The sequence below is a fragment of the Manis javanica genome, chromosome 6 (genome assembly GCF_040802235.1).
Source record: "Manis javanica isolate MJ-LG chromosome 6, MJ_LKY, whole genome shotgun sequence".
NCBI lineage: Eukaryota > Metazoa > Chordata > Mammalia > Pholidota > Manidae > Manis > Manis javanica.
The window spans coordinates 36,291,893-36,310,129 of record NC_133161.1 but is presented as its reverse complement, the minus strand read 5'-3'; the positions used below and the strand labels follow the sequence as shown (position 1 = coordinate 36,310,129).

Genomic DNA, 18,237 nt, shown 5'->3' with positions numbered 1-18,237 from the left:
AGTAAATGTAGTAAAATGTTAACCTTAAATAAATTAGGAATACTTTGGACTATTCTTGCAACTTCTCTGTAAGTAAAATTAATTGAAAATAAAAACCTTAAAAGAATAAAAAAGTGTATCATTTAATAATTAGGAGATTCAAAAAGTAAACAAAAAGGTCATATCCTGTACTTCTAGCCAACAGGTAGTGCCAATAAGTACCAGTTTTCTTCTAAACAATATTAGAAAGCAAAGTTTCCAAATGCCATGTACAAAACTCAGGAGCACTGATACAATCCTTAAGAATTATAGCAGTTCAATAATACTGAATTAAATCACTACATTGCTGTGTGAGGATTGGATGCTCAACCCCCAAATACAATCTCAATCTGAAAAGCCTTCTTTCACCTGAGCCAAAGAAAGAACACTGTTTTCTTCCTGCACAGAGATAAACTGCTTTCCATGTATCTGTGGGCTCCTTATCTAGGGAATTCCTTCACCTTTATGTGGGGGTATAGTTGGCAGGAATGCAACCATATATGTACTTAATACTCATCTCGCTAAGGCAAAAAGAAGACTGTAGAAATTTACCTGCTTAAGAAATATGGTTCCTTCTAGTTGTAAGCTTCATGTGCAAACTACAGGAAATAGGATTTCATCCATACATAGATAATATGAAAAGACTTTGAAGTTCCTCTTAGGATACACTGAACCAGAGCCAATGATTTTTACACAATTTACTTCAAGTGATGGAACTGAATTTTTTACAGAATTTACTTCAAGTTGATGGAACTGAATTTGCTTTAAATCATATTGGCTCAGTCTTACTTCACATTCCTAGAATTTAACTGCTAATGTCTATCAGAGGTGACAATTATAATAACCATTTGTTCAACAAACCTAACCAGGCTCATTTTAATGACTATGCTTAGAATTTCAAGTTCTTACAATATTACTTTTGGATTTTAAAATTCCCACACAGCACAACTCAACCTAACTAAACCTAACTGTAGAGATATGCTAATTCAATGAGTTTTTTTCTTGAAAGGTTAAATGGATCACTTTCAATTTTCTCCCATTTTCTAAACTCAACAAAGATAGTGGTTAATGTACCTTTGTAATATAAGACTTAGGTTACTGGGAAAAAACCCAGTTAAGTAGATGAACCCCTATATTAAAAAAGACAAGATTACAAATCCAAGAGATAGCAGGACATCAATGAAGCATAAAGGGGCCGGAAATTAGTTGGTAGAATTTGTTTCTAAAACTAATTTCAAAGTTATTCTTTCTTTCCTTTTTTAGTGCCAATGACCAAGGAATAGCAGCAAGAAAGCAGGGGAAAAAACATTACTTTGCTGAGTGAACTCAGTTCTCTGGAGAACATTTGACTGCACTGCTTCCATTTAATCAACAATTCCATGGTCCAAGGAGAAAACAAAGGAAGTCAACGTGATTAACCATTGTGATAGTTTGAACATTAGGAACAACTTCTGACTTCAATTTCGTGTACCCTTGCTTCCCCCACTATTTTTAAGTAAGTCATTAGAGTGCCTCCCTTCCTATATAAAGCCACACAGCTCCGGAATACCTATCTGCTGTTCCTCTAATTGCCTTTCCACAAGATGGGGTCTAGAGCAAGGCGACACGGAACAATGAGCCACCAACACTGAAGGGTAGAAACTTAAGTGGAAAGAGTAAAGGGCTTATTAATTTTTTTTAAGTTTCTTCCTGAGCTTTCTCTCTCTAGAGCAGTACTTAGGAGTGATGAAACTCAGGGCTGCATTTGCCTTGGCTTGCGAGAGCGGGAGGGGATCAGGCAGAGACCAGAGGAATTGCTCAGGCAGACAGAAGCTGGCTGGGTGCAGCTGGCTGGGACTCAGGCTTCAAAGGAGGATAGAGAGTGGCTGGGTCGTCAGGACAGGAGAGCAGGAGACAGGGCTTCGCCACAGAAACCAAGGATAAAGAGCATACACTTGACTGACTAGGATCTACGTATCTCACTAGGCAGCAAAGGGTGGGGTCTGCCAAAGAGAGGGGACCTTTTCTCTACCTTACAATGGTTTCTTCAACTTTCCAACAAGGAGACAAGTAGCTTTCATTTCAGTACGATGGCTGTAAACAGAAAAGGCAACACTCAGGGAATGAAGTGATCGGGATCCACTTTCTGAAACAGTTGCAGGGTTCCAGCAAGAAAAGTGATCAGTGGATCAATAAAATTGACAAAGCGCACAGAACATATGCTGCCCCGTCTGAACACCTGGGGAACTTCCTGAGGAAACAGAACACACTCCCCTTGCTTCCTGGAGTTAATCTACATAATGAGAAAGACAGAAATTCAATTTAAAAGACCTGGGAAGAGATAACAGCAATCAAATCAGCAGAGACCAGATGGAAGAAACAAAACAAAACAGAGAAGAGATGGAAGGGTCAGTTCAGTGATCCAATCCATCAATATCTAACTGTATTATTCTCAAAATCTTCATTAAAGGGGTCAATCAGGATCCATTCTGAGAAAATGAAACAAGGTGACCCGATTTAAGAGAATATTCCAGATGATGGCTCCAAAGTGGGTAAACAATAATCACTAACACGGACTGTGTATCAAGTTCTGTGCTACATGTCTTGCATACACTTTCTCTTTTAATCTTCTGATAACCCTCAGAGGATGATACTTCTATTATCCCAGCAAAACTGTGATTCAAACCTAGGACATCCCACTTCAGAAGCAAAGCTCTTAGAAGCTATATTCACTGAGAGATAACTCACATCTGTAAGCAGAGAGAAATCTGTGTTCTAGCTTGTCTGGAATCCTGACCTCATAATATAAAGGATCAGTTATGTTAGGAATCTATCTGGAGGTAAGAAATCAAAGTCCATTATTGAAAACTTAACCCTGATTCAAAAGGCACATGGGTATCACATCAGAGTTTGGATAATGATATATTTAAACAATCCAACAAGGGAGGAATTTTGTTCTGCACACTGGAAAAAGGAAAGGCTTAGGAGTCAGTGAAAGAAGCATATGGGAGCAGGCTAACATACCCTGCCAGTGAAGGCTGCATCTATGATGGCAGGGAAAGAAGGGGTGGTATGAGAAAAATTAATGTCAGGGTTAGTTTTCTATTTGTTTATTCACATAGGTGGCAAATGCAAGCAAATTAAGAGTAACAGGAATCTTCAGGAGAATGAAGTTATACAATGCTATAGATTCCTCTATCCACAGTTCATGGGTGAAGGACAGGAGCAAGGCTTAATGAATTTGTGTGGCATAGAAATAACTTCAAAAAAATCTTTTAAAGTGAGTCCAGAGTAGTACTGTCTAATGGAAATATAATTTGATCCAATGAAATATAATTTCTAGTAGCTATGTTAAAAAAGTAAAAAGGAAAAAGAAAACTAATTTTAGTAATATATTTTATTTAACCCAGTATCTCCATAATGTTATCTTTCAACATGTAATCAATATAAATATTAATGGGATATTTTACATTCTTTTTATTGGACCAAGTCTTCAAAATCCAGTTATGTATTTTAAAATTACAGAACATCCCAATCCCAGTGCTGTACAAGTCTCATGTCAATAGCCACATGTGGCTGGTGCCTGCCAAATAATGCAGAACAGGTCTAGAGTGTATTTAATGATGAAAAATCATCCATGGTATCAAGAAACACCAAGAGATTTAAAACAAAACTACAGGATGTGGCTAGAAGTCCGCCAATGCATTTGGCAGCTTACCATATCACTAAGGGCATATTTAAATTAAATCATTTGGTCCCTACCCAGTAAGTGCTATTATAATTGCTTCATGGGAAATGCGAAGACAAGTGTACACGTATCACTTCACATTGTCTTCCACTACTACCATCTCCTCCTGGCCCTTGAGGGACTCTGCCCCCAACAGTAAATGCTCCAAGCCTCTTGTTTATTTAGAGGTAGATGTAGGACTTCGTGTGAATTAAATAAAAGCCAATTACCTCTCCAACTCTTGGGAAAGGGAGGAGAAAACTGACCTCACCACTCACTATAGCCTGAAGTGCTGCCTCATGTATGAGTTGTGAATACTTAAGGCTTTCACTGAACTGACCACTCTCTCTCTGAAGGTTCTTTTCCTTTGTGGGTTATTGTGACCTAGTAAGATGTACACAGGTCTGAAAAAAGGTGGTCTGAATTTAAATTCTTGTTCTTCTAAATTACCAGGCAGGTTGGACTGTAACACCAGTGTCTGTATTTAAGTTCCTTTAAAAATCTAGTCTTAAAAAACAATGCATTCAGTTCAAATAAGAGATTACTTTATTTGAAGTTTCTTGATATCAACAAAAGCCCACAACTACATAGTTTATTTTGCTTCAACATGGGTTTGAAGGGGGATAGAGAGCAAACAATATTTAGTCTATTGACTAAACTTAAAGATGCACTACACATGCTACATCTTAATGTAATATATTCTATAATGTTACTAGTATAAGACTATGTACCATCTAATATATATAACTTATAATGCTCAGTAATATTTCAGTTCCTTTCTGAATAGTGTGCACACATTTTTTCTCCATGACATTGCAGTCAACGTCACTTTCCTTCTTAGCCAGTTTCAATATGTGAGCCTGTGTGTTCGTTCTCCAGGACAATCATGTCCCAGCTACAGGCAGAGAGACATGTCTTTTCTGGATCTTAGGGACAGATTTGTGCTCATTGAACCTATTCCACCACAACAGTCATGAAGCCAAGCACATCTGTCATTTGGTTCTTAGAAATCAGTAACACCTTGGAGGTCCCAAGACTTGGTACTGCTAAACAAATTCAGAGACTGTGCCTTGTTTCAAACCAGAATGGACTATTTATATATATATATATATATATATAAGAAAGAGTTATAGCAACACAACAGTTATAGCAACATAACTGCACATTTTTAAAGTTAGGGATTGAATAGAGAGAAACAAAGGGCAAGTCACTTCCTTCTGACACAGACAAATAAAGGGAAGGACCTGCTACGAAAAGTGTTAAGGGGAGTCAGTCAGCCCCATATACTTGCCTGTGTTGGAGCCAGTCAAATTATAACGTGCATTCAGCTTTCTGATGATGTTCTCATGGATCTGGTACCACTCACTCTCTGTGTTACACCTATGGAAACAGTAACATTCTGTTAAGTGTGGGTGATGCATGACATCAAGCAAGGACCTTAATAGCACATCTGGGATTTTTGGTATAACCACCATAACGTACTTCCTTAAACCTCCCTGGAGTTCCTAAAAATCCTCTCTAAGTTGATGTCAACTTTAGCATAGTCCCTCCAAGATGAGCAGGTATATCCATACCTGGTAATGCATGACCACCTACCTCATGCCAGAAGCAGCCGGGAAGAACAATTCACAGACTACAAGAGCCCTCCGCCCCACCAAAATCTCAGAGAACAATATACACAGTAGAAGGCAGTGCAAATTAAGAGTCTCACTCCTTCCTCATGACTGAGTAAGTTCAGTCCTTTGGGCAAGTTATTTACCCTCTCTGGATTTCTACATCTATGCGAAGGGGGTAAGATATCAGAACACTAAATAAGCTCAGGTTTAGGATAATGTCAGGCACATAGCAAATGCTCAATAAATGTTCATTATCATTGGTGAGTTTCCATCTACTATAACATGACCAAGATTGGCTAGCATAAAAATGCAACAAATCAAGCAAAATTACATGGAGGTTAACACAAAAAGCAGAATTAAATTCTGCACTGGCAAAAGACTGGCAGGATTTACCAAAGGGTGATTAAAGTATCCTCCCCATTTTTCCACTTCTGGGCTAAAAGTCATCTTTCTTTTTACTCTCACAGCCATCTGTACCTTGTTTTAGGTCCTGCCACTTGCTAGTTCATGTTATCTTTGTTTGTATGGTGTGGTTCACCTAAAAGACTTTTAAGCTTCTTGAGGATTGGATCTAGGACAGGTTGGTATCTGTGTCCCTCTCAGTACTCTGGACACTGTGGGTACTTAAAAAGGATCGGCTGCATGAATGAATGGAGGGATGTCCCTCTGACTGGTAACTCCTGATGGTTCATAAGTGTCTGGGTTTGCTATCCCTCCTTACTGGCACTACTTTCTCAGCTAGGCTAGAGAAAGCCTCCCTTATCTGGACACATTTTCAAATTCACTATTATCTTTTATTAGCCACAAATATTTCCTCCCAAGAGTCCTAAATATAAAGATTCTATACACTATCAATCAAAGTGTTCCAGAGTACAGATTCCTCATGATCTTGTCCATAGCAGCTAATTCACAATTTGCATACATATTTATTTATTTCACAACCATAGGCTTTTCCAAGATAAACATGATAGTGGCCAGTAACAGTAGGATACGAAAGAGAGCACTGAATCTGGAAGGTTGGAAATTAAGATGAAATGAAGCCAACACACCCAATTGCCATTTAGTATATTCTGCCTCTAGTTTTCTTATTTCACCTCAGTGGGGAAGGAAGAAGGATGGCTTGCTTCCTATTCTATAGTTAAGTGACTCCAGAATTCATGCTTTTAACCTGCAAAACTCCATATAAAATCAAAGTTCCTAAAATATATGACTGAAATATCTTCCAGGCTCAGATGAGATATTTGTTGTTATTCCGTATGTGAGTCCCAGATGGGCTGAGAATTCAGTCACCTTAATAAGCAGAAATTTCTTCCAAATTGTTTCTAGCAGGCACTTCCCTAACATATTTTACTAAATTCGCACTTTTTTTCTTAATCTACAGTAATTTTTTTTTGACTGGCTAACATTCCTCCTGTAACAGCTTCATGCTTTTATGAATTGGCATTTTTGAGGGCTCTGTCTTCCAGCAAGAATAAGTCAAAACCTTATTAGATGGCTGAAAAAAAAGCAAGACAATCATAACCATAAAGAGCAGTATGATCTATTTGTAGAGAGCGAGGGTCTCCCACAGGCCGAGCTGGAATTCACGGGTCTTCTTCAGCTGGCTGCCTAATCAAGGGTGAGGTATGCAACTGTTGGTCCCTCAGATTTCCCAGTGGCAATATAAATAGAGCATCTGCTACCCACACCTGGAAAGACTACTCTAAAAAACGGTGAGATGGTGACAAATTCTAGTTTTCTTAAAAAGCAATGCCACATAAAATCATTATCACATTAGTGTGAGACAGTGGTGGGAAACAACATCCAGAAGCATACAACCTGGCAGCATGGGAGTTCAGATTCTGGAGTCAGTCCTGACTTCAGATCTGATTAGCCAGGTGATTTGGGTGTTACTTCGCCTTTCTGTCCCTAACGTGGGAAATGGAGCCAGCAGCATCTGCTTCATGGATTCATCGTGAGGATACAGTGGCATGATCCAGGCAGAGTGCTAATGCAGTTCTTTGTACACATGATAGCCATTATCATCATTATTATTTGAAATAAATTCTGTTTTATGATCACCAGTAGAATATGGAAAGGATTATCATAGATGTAAGCCTAACCACTGAAGTTGAAGGCTGTCATGAGATAAAAAGAGTTAGCAAGTTTTACTACTCACTAGTTTCACCACAAGTTTTCATGTTTCAAATCAAGGTCACAGATTTTATCCCTCTTAAAAGAGATGATTTCTGCTCCTAAACCATGAGCTACAGACAAATCCTTGTCACCTAATTAGCACATGCCTGGCAAAGGTGCGGGGGGCACTGGTTGGAGCACGGATAAATCCATGAAACCCTGGTCAAAATTTGAAGCATATGTCCCACCATCAGTGGGCCACTTATGTACCTCCACATATGAATAAACTATTGTGATACACTAAATCTATCAACTAACAGACAGACGAGAAAACCTAAGCAAGCTCACTCATGGAGGTGGTCAGTGGAGTGGTCTTCAAACCTGAAATGTGGACACCACCACCCCACATGCCCGCGACCTCCCCAGGCGCCTGGGGGTACATAAGGTGAGGTGATCCAAAACCATGTGTATTTTTAGAATCACATACCTTAGGATTTAGAATACATGAAGTGATTTTCTTAGTCAATTGTTATGAACTGAACTGTGTCTCTGGCAAAAAAGATATGTTGAAGTCATAACCCCTAGAACCTCAGAATGTGACCTTCTTTGGGAACAGGGTCTTTATGCAGGTAATCAAGTAAAATTTAGGTCATTAGGGTAGTCCCTAACCTATCATAACTATGCCCTTGTTAAAAGAGGAAATTTGGACATGATAGACACACACATGGAAATGCCATGGGAAGATAAAGGCAGAGATTGGGTGATGCACTGGCAAGTCGCAGAACACCAAAGATTGCCAGCAAACCACCAGAAACTCGGAGAGAGGGCCAGGGATCAGATTCTCCCTCATAGTCCTCAGAAGGAATCAGCTCAGCCAACACTTTAATCTCGGGCTTAACCTCCAGAACTGAGAGACCATAGATTTCTGCTGTTTAAGCCTCCCTGTTTGTCGCACTTTGTTAGGGCAGCCCTAGTAAACTAATAATCTGAAGTAGGAGGGAAGTCACCTACCTGAGCTTCCTTTTCCTAAGTCTAACTCATTTATATTAAAAACTATTCCCATTTTCCAAGAAAAAATTAACTCCCTCAGGGTAAAGACATGTTAGGTTTTTAAATTCACAGGAGGTACCTATGCAGTGGATGGTGTACCCAACTGGTACACTGTACTCTTTGGTTCTCAATTTCACGATTGCTGTGACTGGCAAATGGTGATTTATGGGCTCACTGGGAGTGAGTCCACAGATTACTGAGTTGCTGAGGAATGGCACATCCCTTGTGCATCCATTACCTACATAAAGGAACATTCACCAAGCAGGACCCACATGTCCCTCTGCACCTGCCCAGCCCCACCACGTGAGCGCTTCTTACATGTACACTTTCAGGATGAGGTCATCTTTTGTCTCCCCTGTCAGCAGGTCAGCAATGCTAAGAACTGCACAGCCAAAGGGTCGCCGGTACTGGACATTACAGGCATTCTTTTTTTCTCCTGCCCCCATTCGACCTGTTCAGTTAAAAAGCAAACATGGCTCATGTAGTCATTTGATCAGTGCGTCTTAAACAGACAAACGTATAATACAAGACAGGCCATAGGAAATGGAACTGGGTGATGGAAAGGAGACAGGTTTGGGGCAATAGAAGATGTAACTTCAGTTCTGGATTCTCCTTTCCAACCACCTTAAACTCAGCTGCCGTCTATGAAAAGGAAGAGTGGAACTGATCCCAAGATTGGAACCACCCCCACAGATTCATGAAGGCACCTCAGGAGGTTTGTGTCAATAAAGGCAGCAATGGTGCCTATTTTTCTATTTTTAAAAGTGTCCTTATTTTAAAAACTATTTCAAATATTTCACATTTGAAAGTAAGAACTTTGAGATTACCTGAAGGTACAGCAAGTAAGAATAGGTGATCAAATGAGCATACCCTTTCCTGACCCAGGGCTCAGGTTGGCTATAACTCAGCCAATCACTGAAATCCTGATCACTTGGGATGGTTTTCACTCTGACACAATTTCAACTCATTTAAATCGTTATATATTTTTAAGTATGTTATTGCAGTACTTTTAAATTTACTACTGTACTTAATTGCCAGTAGATTATTTTGAAGAGAGAAAGTAGAAAGTATACTGAAGCTAAAATATAACAAGGTAATGTGAGGAAAAATAATGAAAGAAATCTGCAAGTCTATTTTCAGATGCTTGCTAACAGATCTGTAAGTTATTATCATCTGAGTGAAATTCTCCTATAACACATCTAGATGACTCTAGTACTTCCCATATCCAGTGTTAAATAGAAAAAAGAAAAAAGGGTGGGGGATGACAGTATCCAATTTGGTTTTCATTTAGCAGTAATAAAACTGCCTTTGCAATACATCATTTTCAGGGGAATACTTAGAAATAACAGGCTGAAAACCTCTAATTTTTTCAGTTAGAATCAGAACTAAAACCCAGTTAAGATAAGTCCATTGCTTTTGTGATGTGCAAAACGTAAGAACTTTTGATACCATGTGTTCATGACCTGATGCTGTAACACGTATCTAAATTTCAGTCTAGGTTTAAAAAGAAACTCATCTGCAAGTCAAACACTTTACAATGACATATTTGAATTTATTCGTCAATGATTCATACTTTTATTTACAGAATTGATTTAAATAAATACAAAACTTTGGTCACTCATTAAATGGAAAAAAGTCTAGTTTTTCTCTATTTTGAATATTATTACAGACTGAACTAGGATGAAATATATACTCCAATCTTTACCAACATCACAATTTAAAATATATTTTTTTCTTACTTTAGTAAATGCAAGATGACAAAATGGTTAGAAGATTTCTGAATGCTAATTCAAAGGTACTTAACATCGTTCAAGAAATTTATTGGTGGAAAAAAAAAAACTCTAGCAAGATATTCCCAAAAACTTCTAGTTCTAAATTCCTAGGCATTTATACACAGTATGCATATCACTCCAATTTTTTCTACCCCCTTCAGATAGAAATGAACAAAAAAACTGTGAGTGCTTGAAGTGGGCTGCAAAATAAGGAGATGCAGAAGCATTTTCTCAGGATAACTTGAGAAGACTCCCCAGGGAGGTTTCCATCACTCTGACCACTGTGGAACCTAAGCCAAACCTCCACACCACTCAGGTCTTCAGACACTCAGTTTCAAGTTTTCTTTTCTGACTCTGTGTGCACCATAGCTTTGGACACCACAACTTTGGTCTAATTACTGTTCTGGAAAGACTAATGAAGCCAGCCCTGGTGTTCCCAACTGTAGGATTAATAAGGGTTCACAGTTCTGGTCAGATTTCTAGAAATATTCTCTAAGCAGGAATAGGAAAAGGTAAAAATATTTAGTAGTATTTAGTAAAAACTGTACAAACAGGGAGAACATATTTGTAAATGACATATCCGATAAGGGGTTAACATCCAAAATATATCAAGAACTCACATACCTCAACACCCAAAAAGCAAATAACCTGATTAGAGAATGGGCACAGGATCTGAACAGACACTTCTCCAAAGAAGAAATTCAGATGGCCAACAGGCACATGAAAAGATACGCCACATCACTAATTATCAGGGAAATGCAAATAAAAACCACAATGAGATATCACCTCACACTAGTTAGGATGGCCAACAACCAAAAGACAAACAACAACAAATGCTGGTGAGAATGCAGAGAAAGGGGAACCCTCCTACACTGTTGGTGGGAATGTAAATTAGTTCAACCATTGTGGAAAGCAATATGGAGGTTCCTCAAAAAACTAAAAATAGAAATACCATTTGACCCGGGTATTCCACTCCTAGGAATTTATCCAAAGAATATAATTTCTCAGAGTCAAAAAGACATATGAACCCCTATTTATAATAGCCAAATATGGAAGCAACCTAAGTGGCCATCAGTAGATGAATCGATAAAGAAGATGTGGTACATATACACAAAGAAATACTATTCAGCCATAAGAAAGAAACAAATCCTACCATGCAACAACATGGATGGAGCTGGAGGACATTATGCTCAGTGAAATAAGCCAGGCAGAGAAAGACAAGTGCCAAATGATTTCCCTCATTTGTGGGGTATAACAATGAGGCAAAACTGAAGGAACAAAATAGCAACAGACTCACAGACTCCAAGAAGGGACTAGCAGTTACCAAAGGGGGGGGGGGGGGGAGGGGGGGTGGGGAGGGAGGTAGAAGGGGATTGAGGGGTATTATGATTGGCACACATGGTGTGGGGCGGATCATGGGGAAGACAGTGTAGCACAGAGATGGCAAATAGTGACTCTGTGGCATCTAACTACACCGATGGACAGTGACTGCAGTGGGGTATGGGGTGGAACTTGATAATATGGGTGAATGTAGTAACCACATTGTTTTTTCATGTGAAACCTTCATAAGAGTATATATCAATAATACCTTAGGACAAAATAAATAAATAAAATAAAATAATAAAGTATTCAGTATCCAAAAAAAAAAAATTGTACAAAGAGCTAGAAGTCAAAAAGGGAGACACAGAAATGGAAAAAATTAAACAGGAGAGGCAGAAGGATAGGACTCTACTTATTTCTCATTTTCCTCCCTTCTTTCCAATCAGAAATCCAGGTTTAAATCCTGAGGCAAGGTACTATTGCTCTTTTGCTTTCTGCAGCCAGTGAGGGTCAGTGTGCCCTTTTCCTACTAAAGCAAGTACAAGGTTGCATTCTAGAAAAAGTAAGAATTATCTTCTCTTAATTTTCCATCTCAGCACTGCAGCAGACTAAGTCTTAACTTTTTTTAGAGTCTCTTACTTGCAGCTTATTTCTCCTCAGTCTCAAAGTATCAAGCCAGAAAACATGACCATGGGGTAAGTTTTACAGTAGTCTCAGTGAAGTATTAATTTGACCAAAGCTTGGGGGTAAAGGGTGGGTAGGTAATTTCTGATTCAACATTTATTCTGAAACGTGAAAGATCATAATAATCTTAATTAAGAATACCATTACTAATCAAACACCATGTATTTGGAAGGCAGCCCTATGACGGGTTAATACTGCTAACATGGTTTCCTTCCAATTATCCTTCAGAAGGAGGACACAGCGGCCAAGGCCGTGTAGTCACTCTGACATGTTGTGTGTCTACTGCCCCAAACCTGTAGGTACCTTTATAAAAAAGTTCTGAAAGCAAAAGTATTTTACTTTTTATCTCAATGCTATAGAAGATTATATTCAAATTTCAGCAATGTTTACATGAAGATATCCAAAACCACATTTTACATTAACAACTGGTATTACAAACTTGAATTTTAAAAAATCACGAAGAATTACACAAGAAACAGCACCCCTGCCATTCTGGGGACAGACCCAAGCTTTAGCTCATAAAGATATAGCAGCAGGCATTCCAGCTTCTCCAACGTTTTAAATGATTCTTTCCAAATTTTTTCCCACATACTCATTTATAAAAAGAAAATTAAAACACAACTGGAAACAGTACACTTTTGAAAAAATTTCTACTGTCCCTTAAATATAAAAATAGCATAAAACAATAATAGGTTTTCCAAAGAGCTTTTTATGAGAAATAATATACAGATAATTTATGTTGGAATGACATGTTTTATAGCCTCTCTCAATGCACAGTGCAGTTATCATGTACACTGGATAAAAGACTATAACAATAAAGATGACTCCACAGGGCAGCATGGTGATATATTACTACCCTGCAGAAGTATTCCCAAATAAGAAACGCAGCAGAGTCAGTCAAGAGGTGGGAACCTGTTGTCCGTACCAGCTGGCTAGCTTTTAACAGAAAAAATGAGGAATGGTGCACCATTCCTCATTTTACCTAGTTCCTCTACCATAAAAATTCCTGCTTTTAGAGGCATTTTGTGTGTAAAACAGGCTGAAGATATTCTAGCTCTGTTGTATAAGTTTGTGGTAGAATACCCAAGGTGTGTTCTGCAAGATGTTAATAGATATTACATTGTATAAATGTTTCTACAGTCAAATAAAATTCGGGGAAAACCTATGGTCAACAAACTTACAGAGGCATTTGTATTTTTCCCTATAGGTCTTCTCAACCTCTTTAATAAGCTGATGATTATACAAGTGAAAATATATAGGATCCAGGATTTCATAACCCTTTCTTATAGCAGTTGCTGTCAGAATAGTCTGCACCACCCAACTCTGAAAAATTCTAACTGGTGTAAAGTTTTCATAAACCTGTAGGAAATCCAGCTCCTAAAAGTTTAATTTATGCTGTTAATAGAAATTAAAATTTAAAAGACAAATACCAAATTTCTCAATCAAATACATTCAAAAAGGCCAATAAAACAAAATGAAACACAACAAACCACCTGAGAACTTACAGGGTCTCCTTTCTGATCCAGACAGCAAGTAAATCACAGCTACACAGACACCTCTCAGCATTTCTTCTCCAGTTGTGTGTGTGTACCACATTGGCAAGTGTTGTACTTACCAATTCGGATGATGTGCACGGTGATATAGATGTCCCTTCTTAGCTCGCTGCTACCCAAATCCTACCAAAAAACAGTCTGGTTATTTCAGAACTCACAATTTATGCAGAAGCATTTAAAAGGCAGAGCCCATTATGTTCACAAATAACAGAAGAAAGACAATAACTAACACAGACACTCTTAATGGAATTTTTGTAGTGGAAGCATATAGTTCAAATCCTGCTCTGAAAATACAACTACAGTCAGCTTTACCATAAATCTACTAGGTTAAATAATATTAAAAGAAGAGCCCATTCTTATTTCAATCTCCCACTCATTCTTTCAACATTTATTAAGAACATACTAAATAGAATGTACCAAGCTGTACTTGGGCAACAGTGGAACAACATGCACTAAAGGAACAAAGGTGAGAGTGTGGATGGGGGTATTTCAGAATTCTGGGCACTACTGTAATTTGGGTGTTATTTACGAAGTTGAAGCAAAGCCACTATGTTCTCTCACAATTATTTGCTTTTCTTAAATGATATAAAGGACATTGGAAGACTCTGCCTCCAGGGTAAAACAAGATCCACTTACCACAAAGAGAGAGCAATGTCGTTCTGGCTTATCTGGAGCTTTGGGAAGCCCATTTCTATTCAGCCTCAAGAAAAATCTCTCACTACAAAAGAAATGAAGCATAATATTTTGAAAACTACTTAATATTTAAGAGCTCATCACTTTTCTATTTGGTCTTCATCCTGAGAGGGAAGCTCAAAACTTATGAAGTCTTGCATCTGACACTGAAATTACTTATATAAATTAGAAGAGCATCTGACAATAAAAATTCGTTTCATTGCTGGTAACAGTGGAAAAACAGCAACTGCAAAAGCAGAAAACATAACTACATAAGCAAACAAAAGATCAACTTTTAAAAGAACAGGTTTTCATCCATGATAACACTTTTATCATTGTAAAAAGTAAAAACAAATACACTAGAGGAAAAAATATAATTTGACACATGTTGTGTGTTTGAACTTAAGATTTTCTTCCAATGTTTTACAGTACAGTATTAAATTAGCATCATACAAGGACATCATTCTGAATGGTAGCTATCTATTAGGAGGCCTAATTTCTTATGCTTTTATAAATCTATAATCCAAAACTCAAAAAGAGGGTCCAAGAAATGTAACTTGAATTTTCTTTGATCCACAAAGGAACAGATGACCTCAAACTCCCTATAAATCGTGCATTTGAAAATGCAGTGCCATCTAGATTTAATGCAAACACAATGCTATTGATCAGCCACTAAATAGATACTTGTAAACACCATTTAGATCCAAGGTAATGTGTTAACACTATTTATGTTTAAAAAAATAAAATAAAATGAGGAGCAACCCAGGAAAAATTAATCTACCAGCTACCATGAGTTTCTGAATTTCCATATCCTGGTGCCTATGAGGGAATCAAATGGCTGGTTGCCTCAGGCAGAGAACACACAGCCAACATCCACGGAACATGAAATCAGCACATGGGGTGGCCCTGGTTAGGGTAGCTGCAGCCTAGGAAACAGCAGGGGAGAGGAGTCTACAGAAGGAGGGAGCCTGAGCAGCCATGACGTGTCTATGCTTGCTCATTACTCAGTCCTTGCTGGGAATAATGGCTCTGTCATCCAAAATCTCCCATCTTCCACACAGGGGCAGAAATGAGGACAATAATCAGATCTCCAAGGAAGCATTTGTATTTGAATTTATGGCTGCTTTGAAACATTTATATTCTCTTTTGGGATCTTAATCTAGATAGATATATGTAACAGAGTCAACTACCTGGCTTACCTTGCCTTTTTTTTTATTGTGCCTATTCCTGACCACTCATATTTGAAATAGCAATGAATAGATATTCCTATGGGGTTGTTTCCACATCTACTACCTATGTTTTTCCACAGAGCAGTGGCTGATGGGTTCTGAACAAAGAGAATATAAACTGCTGCAAGGAATTCTCAAATGAAGTGAAAGTTCCCATATGATACAATTCTGAAGCAGAGACTGGGAATGCCAGATCCAACTGAGGATGCAGTGAAATTAACCTTATCCAACTGTAATTCAAGGAAAAGAAAAAAGCTCTCTTCACAGTGGAAGAGAATTCACTGTTATTTCAAATATAAGATCTGCTAAAAGGAAATGAGCAAAAAATCATCTTGGGATAAAAGAACTATACTTTAATCATACTAGGTAATACTATTGTTTTGAGAAATTGCCTTTTGATGGGCATGATCCTAAGGACTTTACATGAACTAACTCATTTTATTCTCACTATGCCCTTAGGAAGTTGGTACTGTTATTGTGCCCATTTGATAGATGTGAAGACTGAGAAACAGTAAAGAGTTTTGCCCAAGATCACAGAACTGGTGTGTGGCTGGGTAGGGTTTCTATTTCAAAACCTTTGAACTTCATCTGAATGCCATGAGGTAAATCCTCTGCTTTATAGAAATTCTGAGCAAATATTTCCACAGTACTGAGATAAGGGAGAAATCATTCATCTGCTCAGGACACCCATTGATCAGCAACGCCTGGTTCCATGAGTTCAGGGTAATTTTCCCCACACCTTTCGTGGGCTAACAGGAATGAAATAAGTGGGAATGTTCATTTGGCAGACTTCAAAGAAGTCCCTCTTTTGCAAGTATTTCTTGGTACTTTTTCAAGGAAACATACCCAGAAAAATGACTTGGGAAATAAATTATTTTACTAAACAAATTCAAAAGTCCAAAAAGATTTAAAAATTTGGTTTTAATTAATTAAAACTCCTGAGATGTAAGACTGGTATTTGGTTTTGCTTTTCAGTCATCAGCCACTTACTAACGTAGAATGTTTATTGGTTTAAGTTTAGTGCCAAACACAAGCAATGTCACCGTTTCCCCTCTCCTGCATCACGGACAGTATGCTCTACTTTACATTTTCTGAGATGCAATTATGCTTCAGGCTCCTCTTTATCACTACTGAAACATTTGAAACAAATTCCACTTTATGTTCTGACTGTCCAGTCTGAAAGGATGAATACCAATAAGATTATTATAGAAAAGTCAATAAGGCATTCTCGATATTAAAACTTTAACATGATATAAAATACTACACCATATTTGCAAGTTTTATCAGTATTTTGGTAAAACAATGTTCCTTAAGTATTCTATTTCAGAAAGATACTCCTTTTGCTCTGTCACTATTTTAATTTCACTAGTCTAGACAGAATCCTGATTATGCAACTATTATACTATATCATGTCCTGTTTCAGAAAGAATATCAATATGTCCTAAGCCAATGACATATCCCTTAGCTTAAGCATGGCTTAAGGGGAAGATAAAAATAGACTGAAGATGGGTACTGTGGAGAAATAAATCATGTGCAGATTTTTTAAAAACCAGACTTCTTTTAAAAGGAAAAAGAAAACCTTTGTGGCCAATCAAAAAGTCCTTTTTTATTCATTTGATGACAAGTTGCTACACAAACTCAATCAACGTCTCTTCCGCTTAGGGGATACAGCAACTACTTAATCACCAAAAGGTTTCAGAGGAAAAAAGGACCCATAGCAAGCACCTCAGAATCCCTGGATTACAAATAAGTACCCAGGAACATTCTCATGCCTGCTTGGAGAATACCAAACTGCATGCCTTAAAGGCCTGGGGGAGAACTGAACGAGTCAATGATATTTCATTTTGGCACATGATCTAAAATTCTCTCACAAACTTTTGTGGCCACAACAAAAGGTGTTTTCAATTCTCTACTGTAAGTCAAAGAGTGGCATCTCTGATAGAAAACAAAACTAGATTTTGTGAATTTAAAAAGTGCTTTATAAGATGTGCATACCCCCATTTCATTGTGCACACTTTTTTCTTCCTAATCATAAGAGGTTCATGTGTTCCTTTCTATTACATTGTGAGTAACTAGAGTAGAGGCCCATGATTATTATTAACCTTTACAGACCCAGCAGCTAGACAATGATTTGGTACCTCCTTAGTGTTTAAAGAATGAACAAAGTCAATCTTTTAGGAAAAATTACAATACACAAATAATTGGGAAGCTTCAATTCTGCCCCAACTTTCCTTCCCTTCCTCTTAATGTCTTTTATTTTATGGTAGGGAAATGTATAAAATTCTCCAAAGACACATTTCAATCAATGGTGCCTCACCACCAGATGTGAGTCATCTAATTAACTTCACAGCACCTCCAGATTTTAGATCATGCCATTTAACCTTGTCCCTCGTATCCATTTTATATCTTTATTATATAAAATATATAATAATGGAAACATTCACAATAACATTATATGTTTTCAAATGAGAATAATGTCTTGTTCCTCATCATCAAAGAATG

General features: G+C 37.8%; 1 protein-coding gene across 3 annotated transcripts in view; it reads right to left on the bottom strand.

The window, feature by feature from the left end:
* The window catches only part of DOCK4 (dedicator of cytokinesis 4), a 401,868-nt gene that overhangs the window by 172,796 nt on the left and 210,835 nt on the right, over positions 1 to 18,237 (bottom strand). For all 3 annotated transcript variants that reach the window (XM_037027398.2, XM_037027395.2, XM_037027396.2), the window contains exons 9-12: positions 14,471 to 14,552; positions 13,897 to 13,957; positions 8,824 to 8,956; positions 5,016 to 5,104 (exon numbers count right to left, since the gene is read on the bottom strand). In XM_037027398.2, the coding sequence (XP_036883293.1) occupies positions 5,016 to 5,104; positions 8,824 to 8,956; positions 13,897 to 13,957; positions 14,471 to 14,552 (365 nt within the window). The remainder of the gene's footprint in view (positions 1 to 5,015; positions 5,105 to 8,823; positions 8,957 to 13,896; positions 13,958 to 14,470; positions 14,553 to 18,237) is intronic.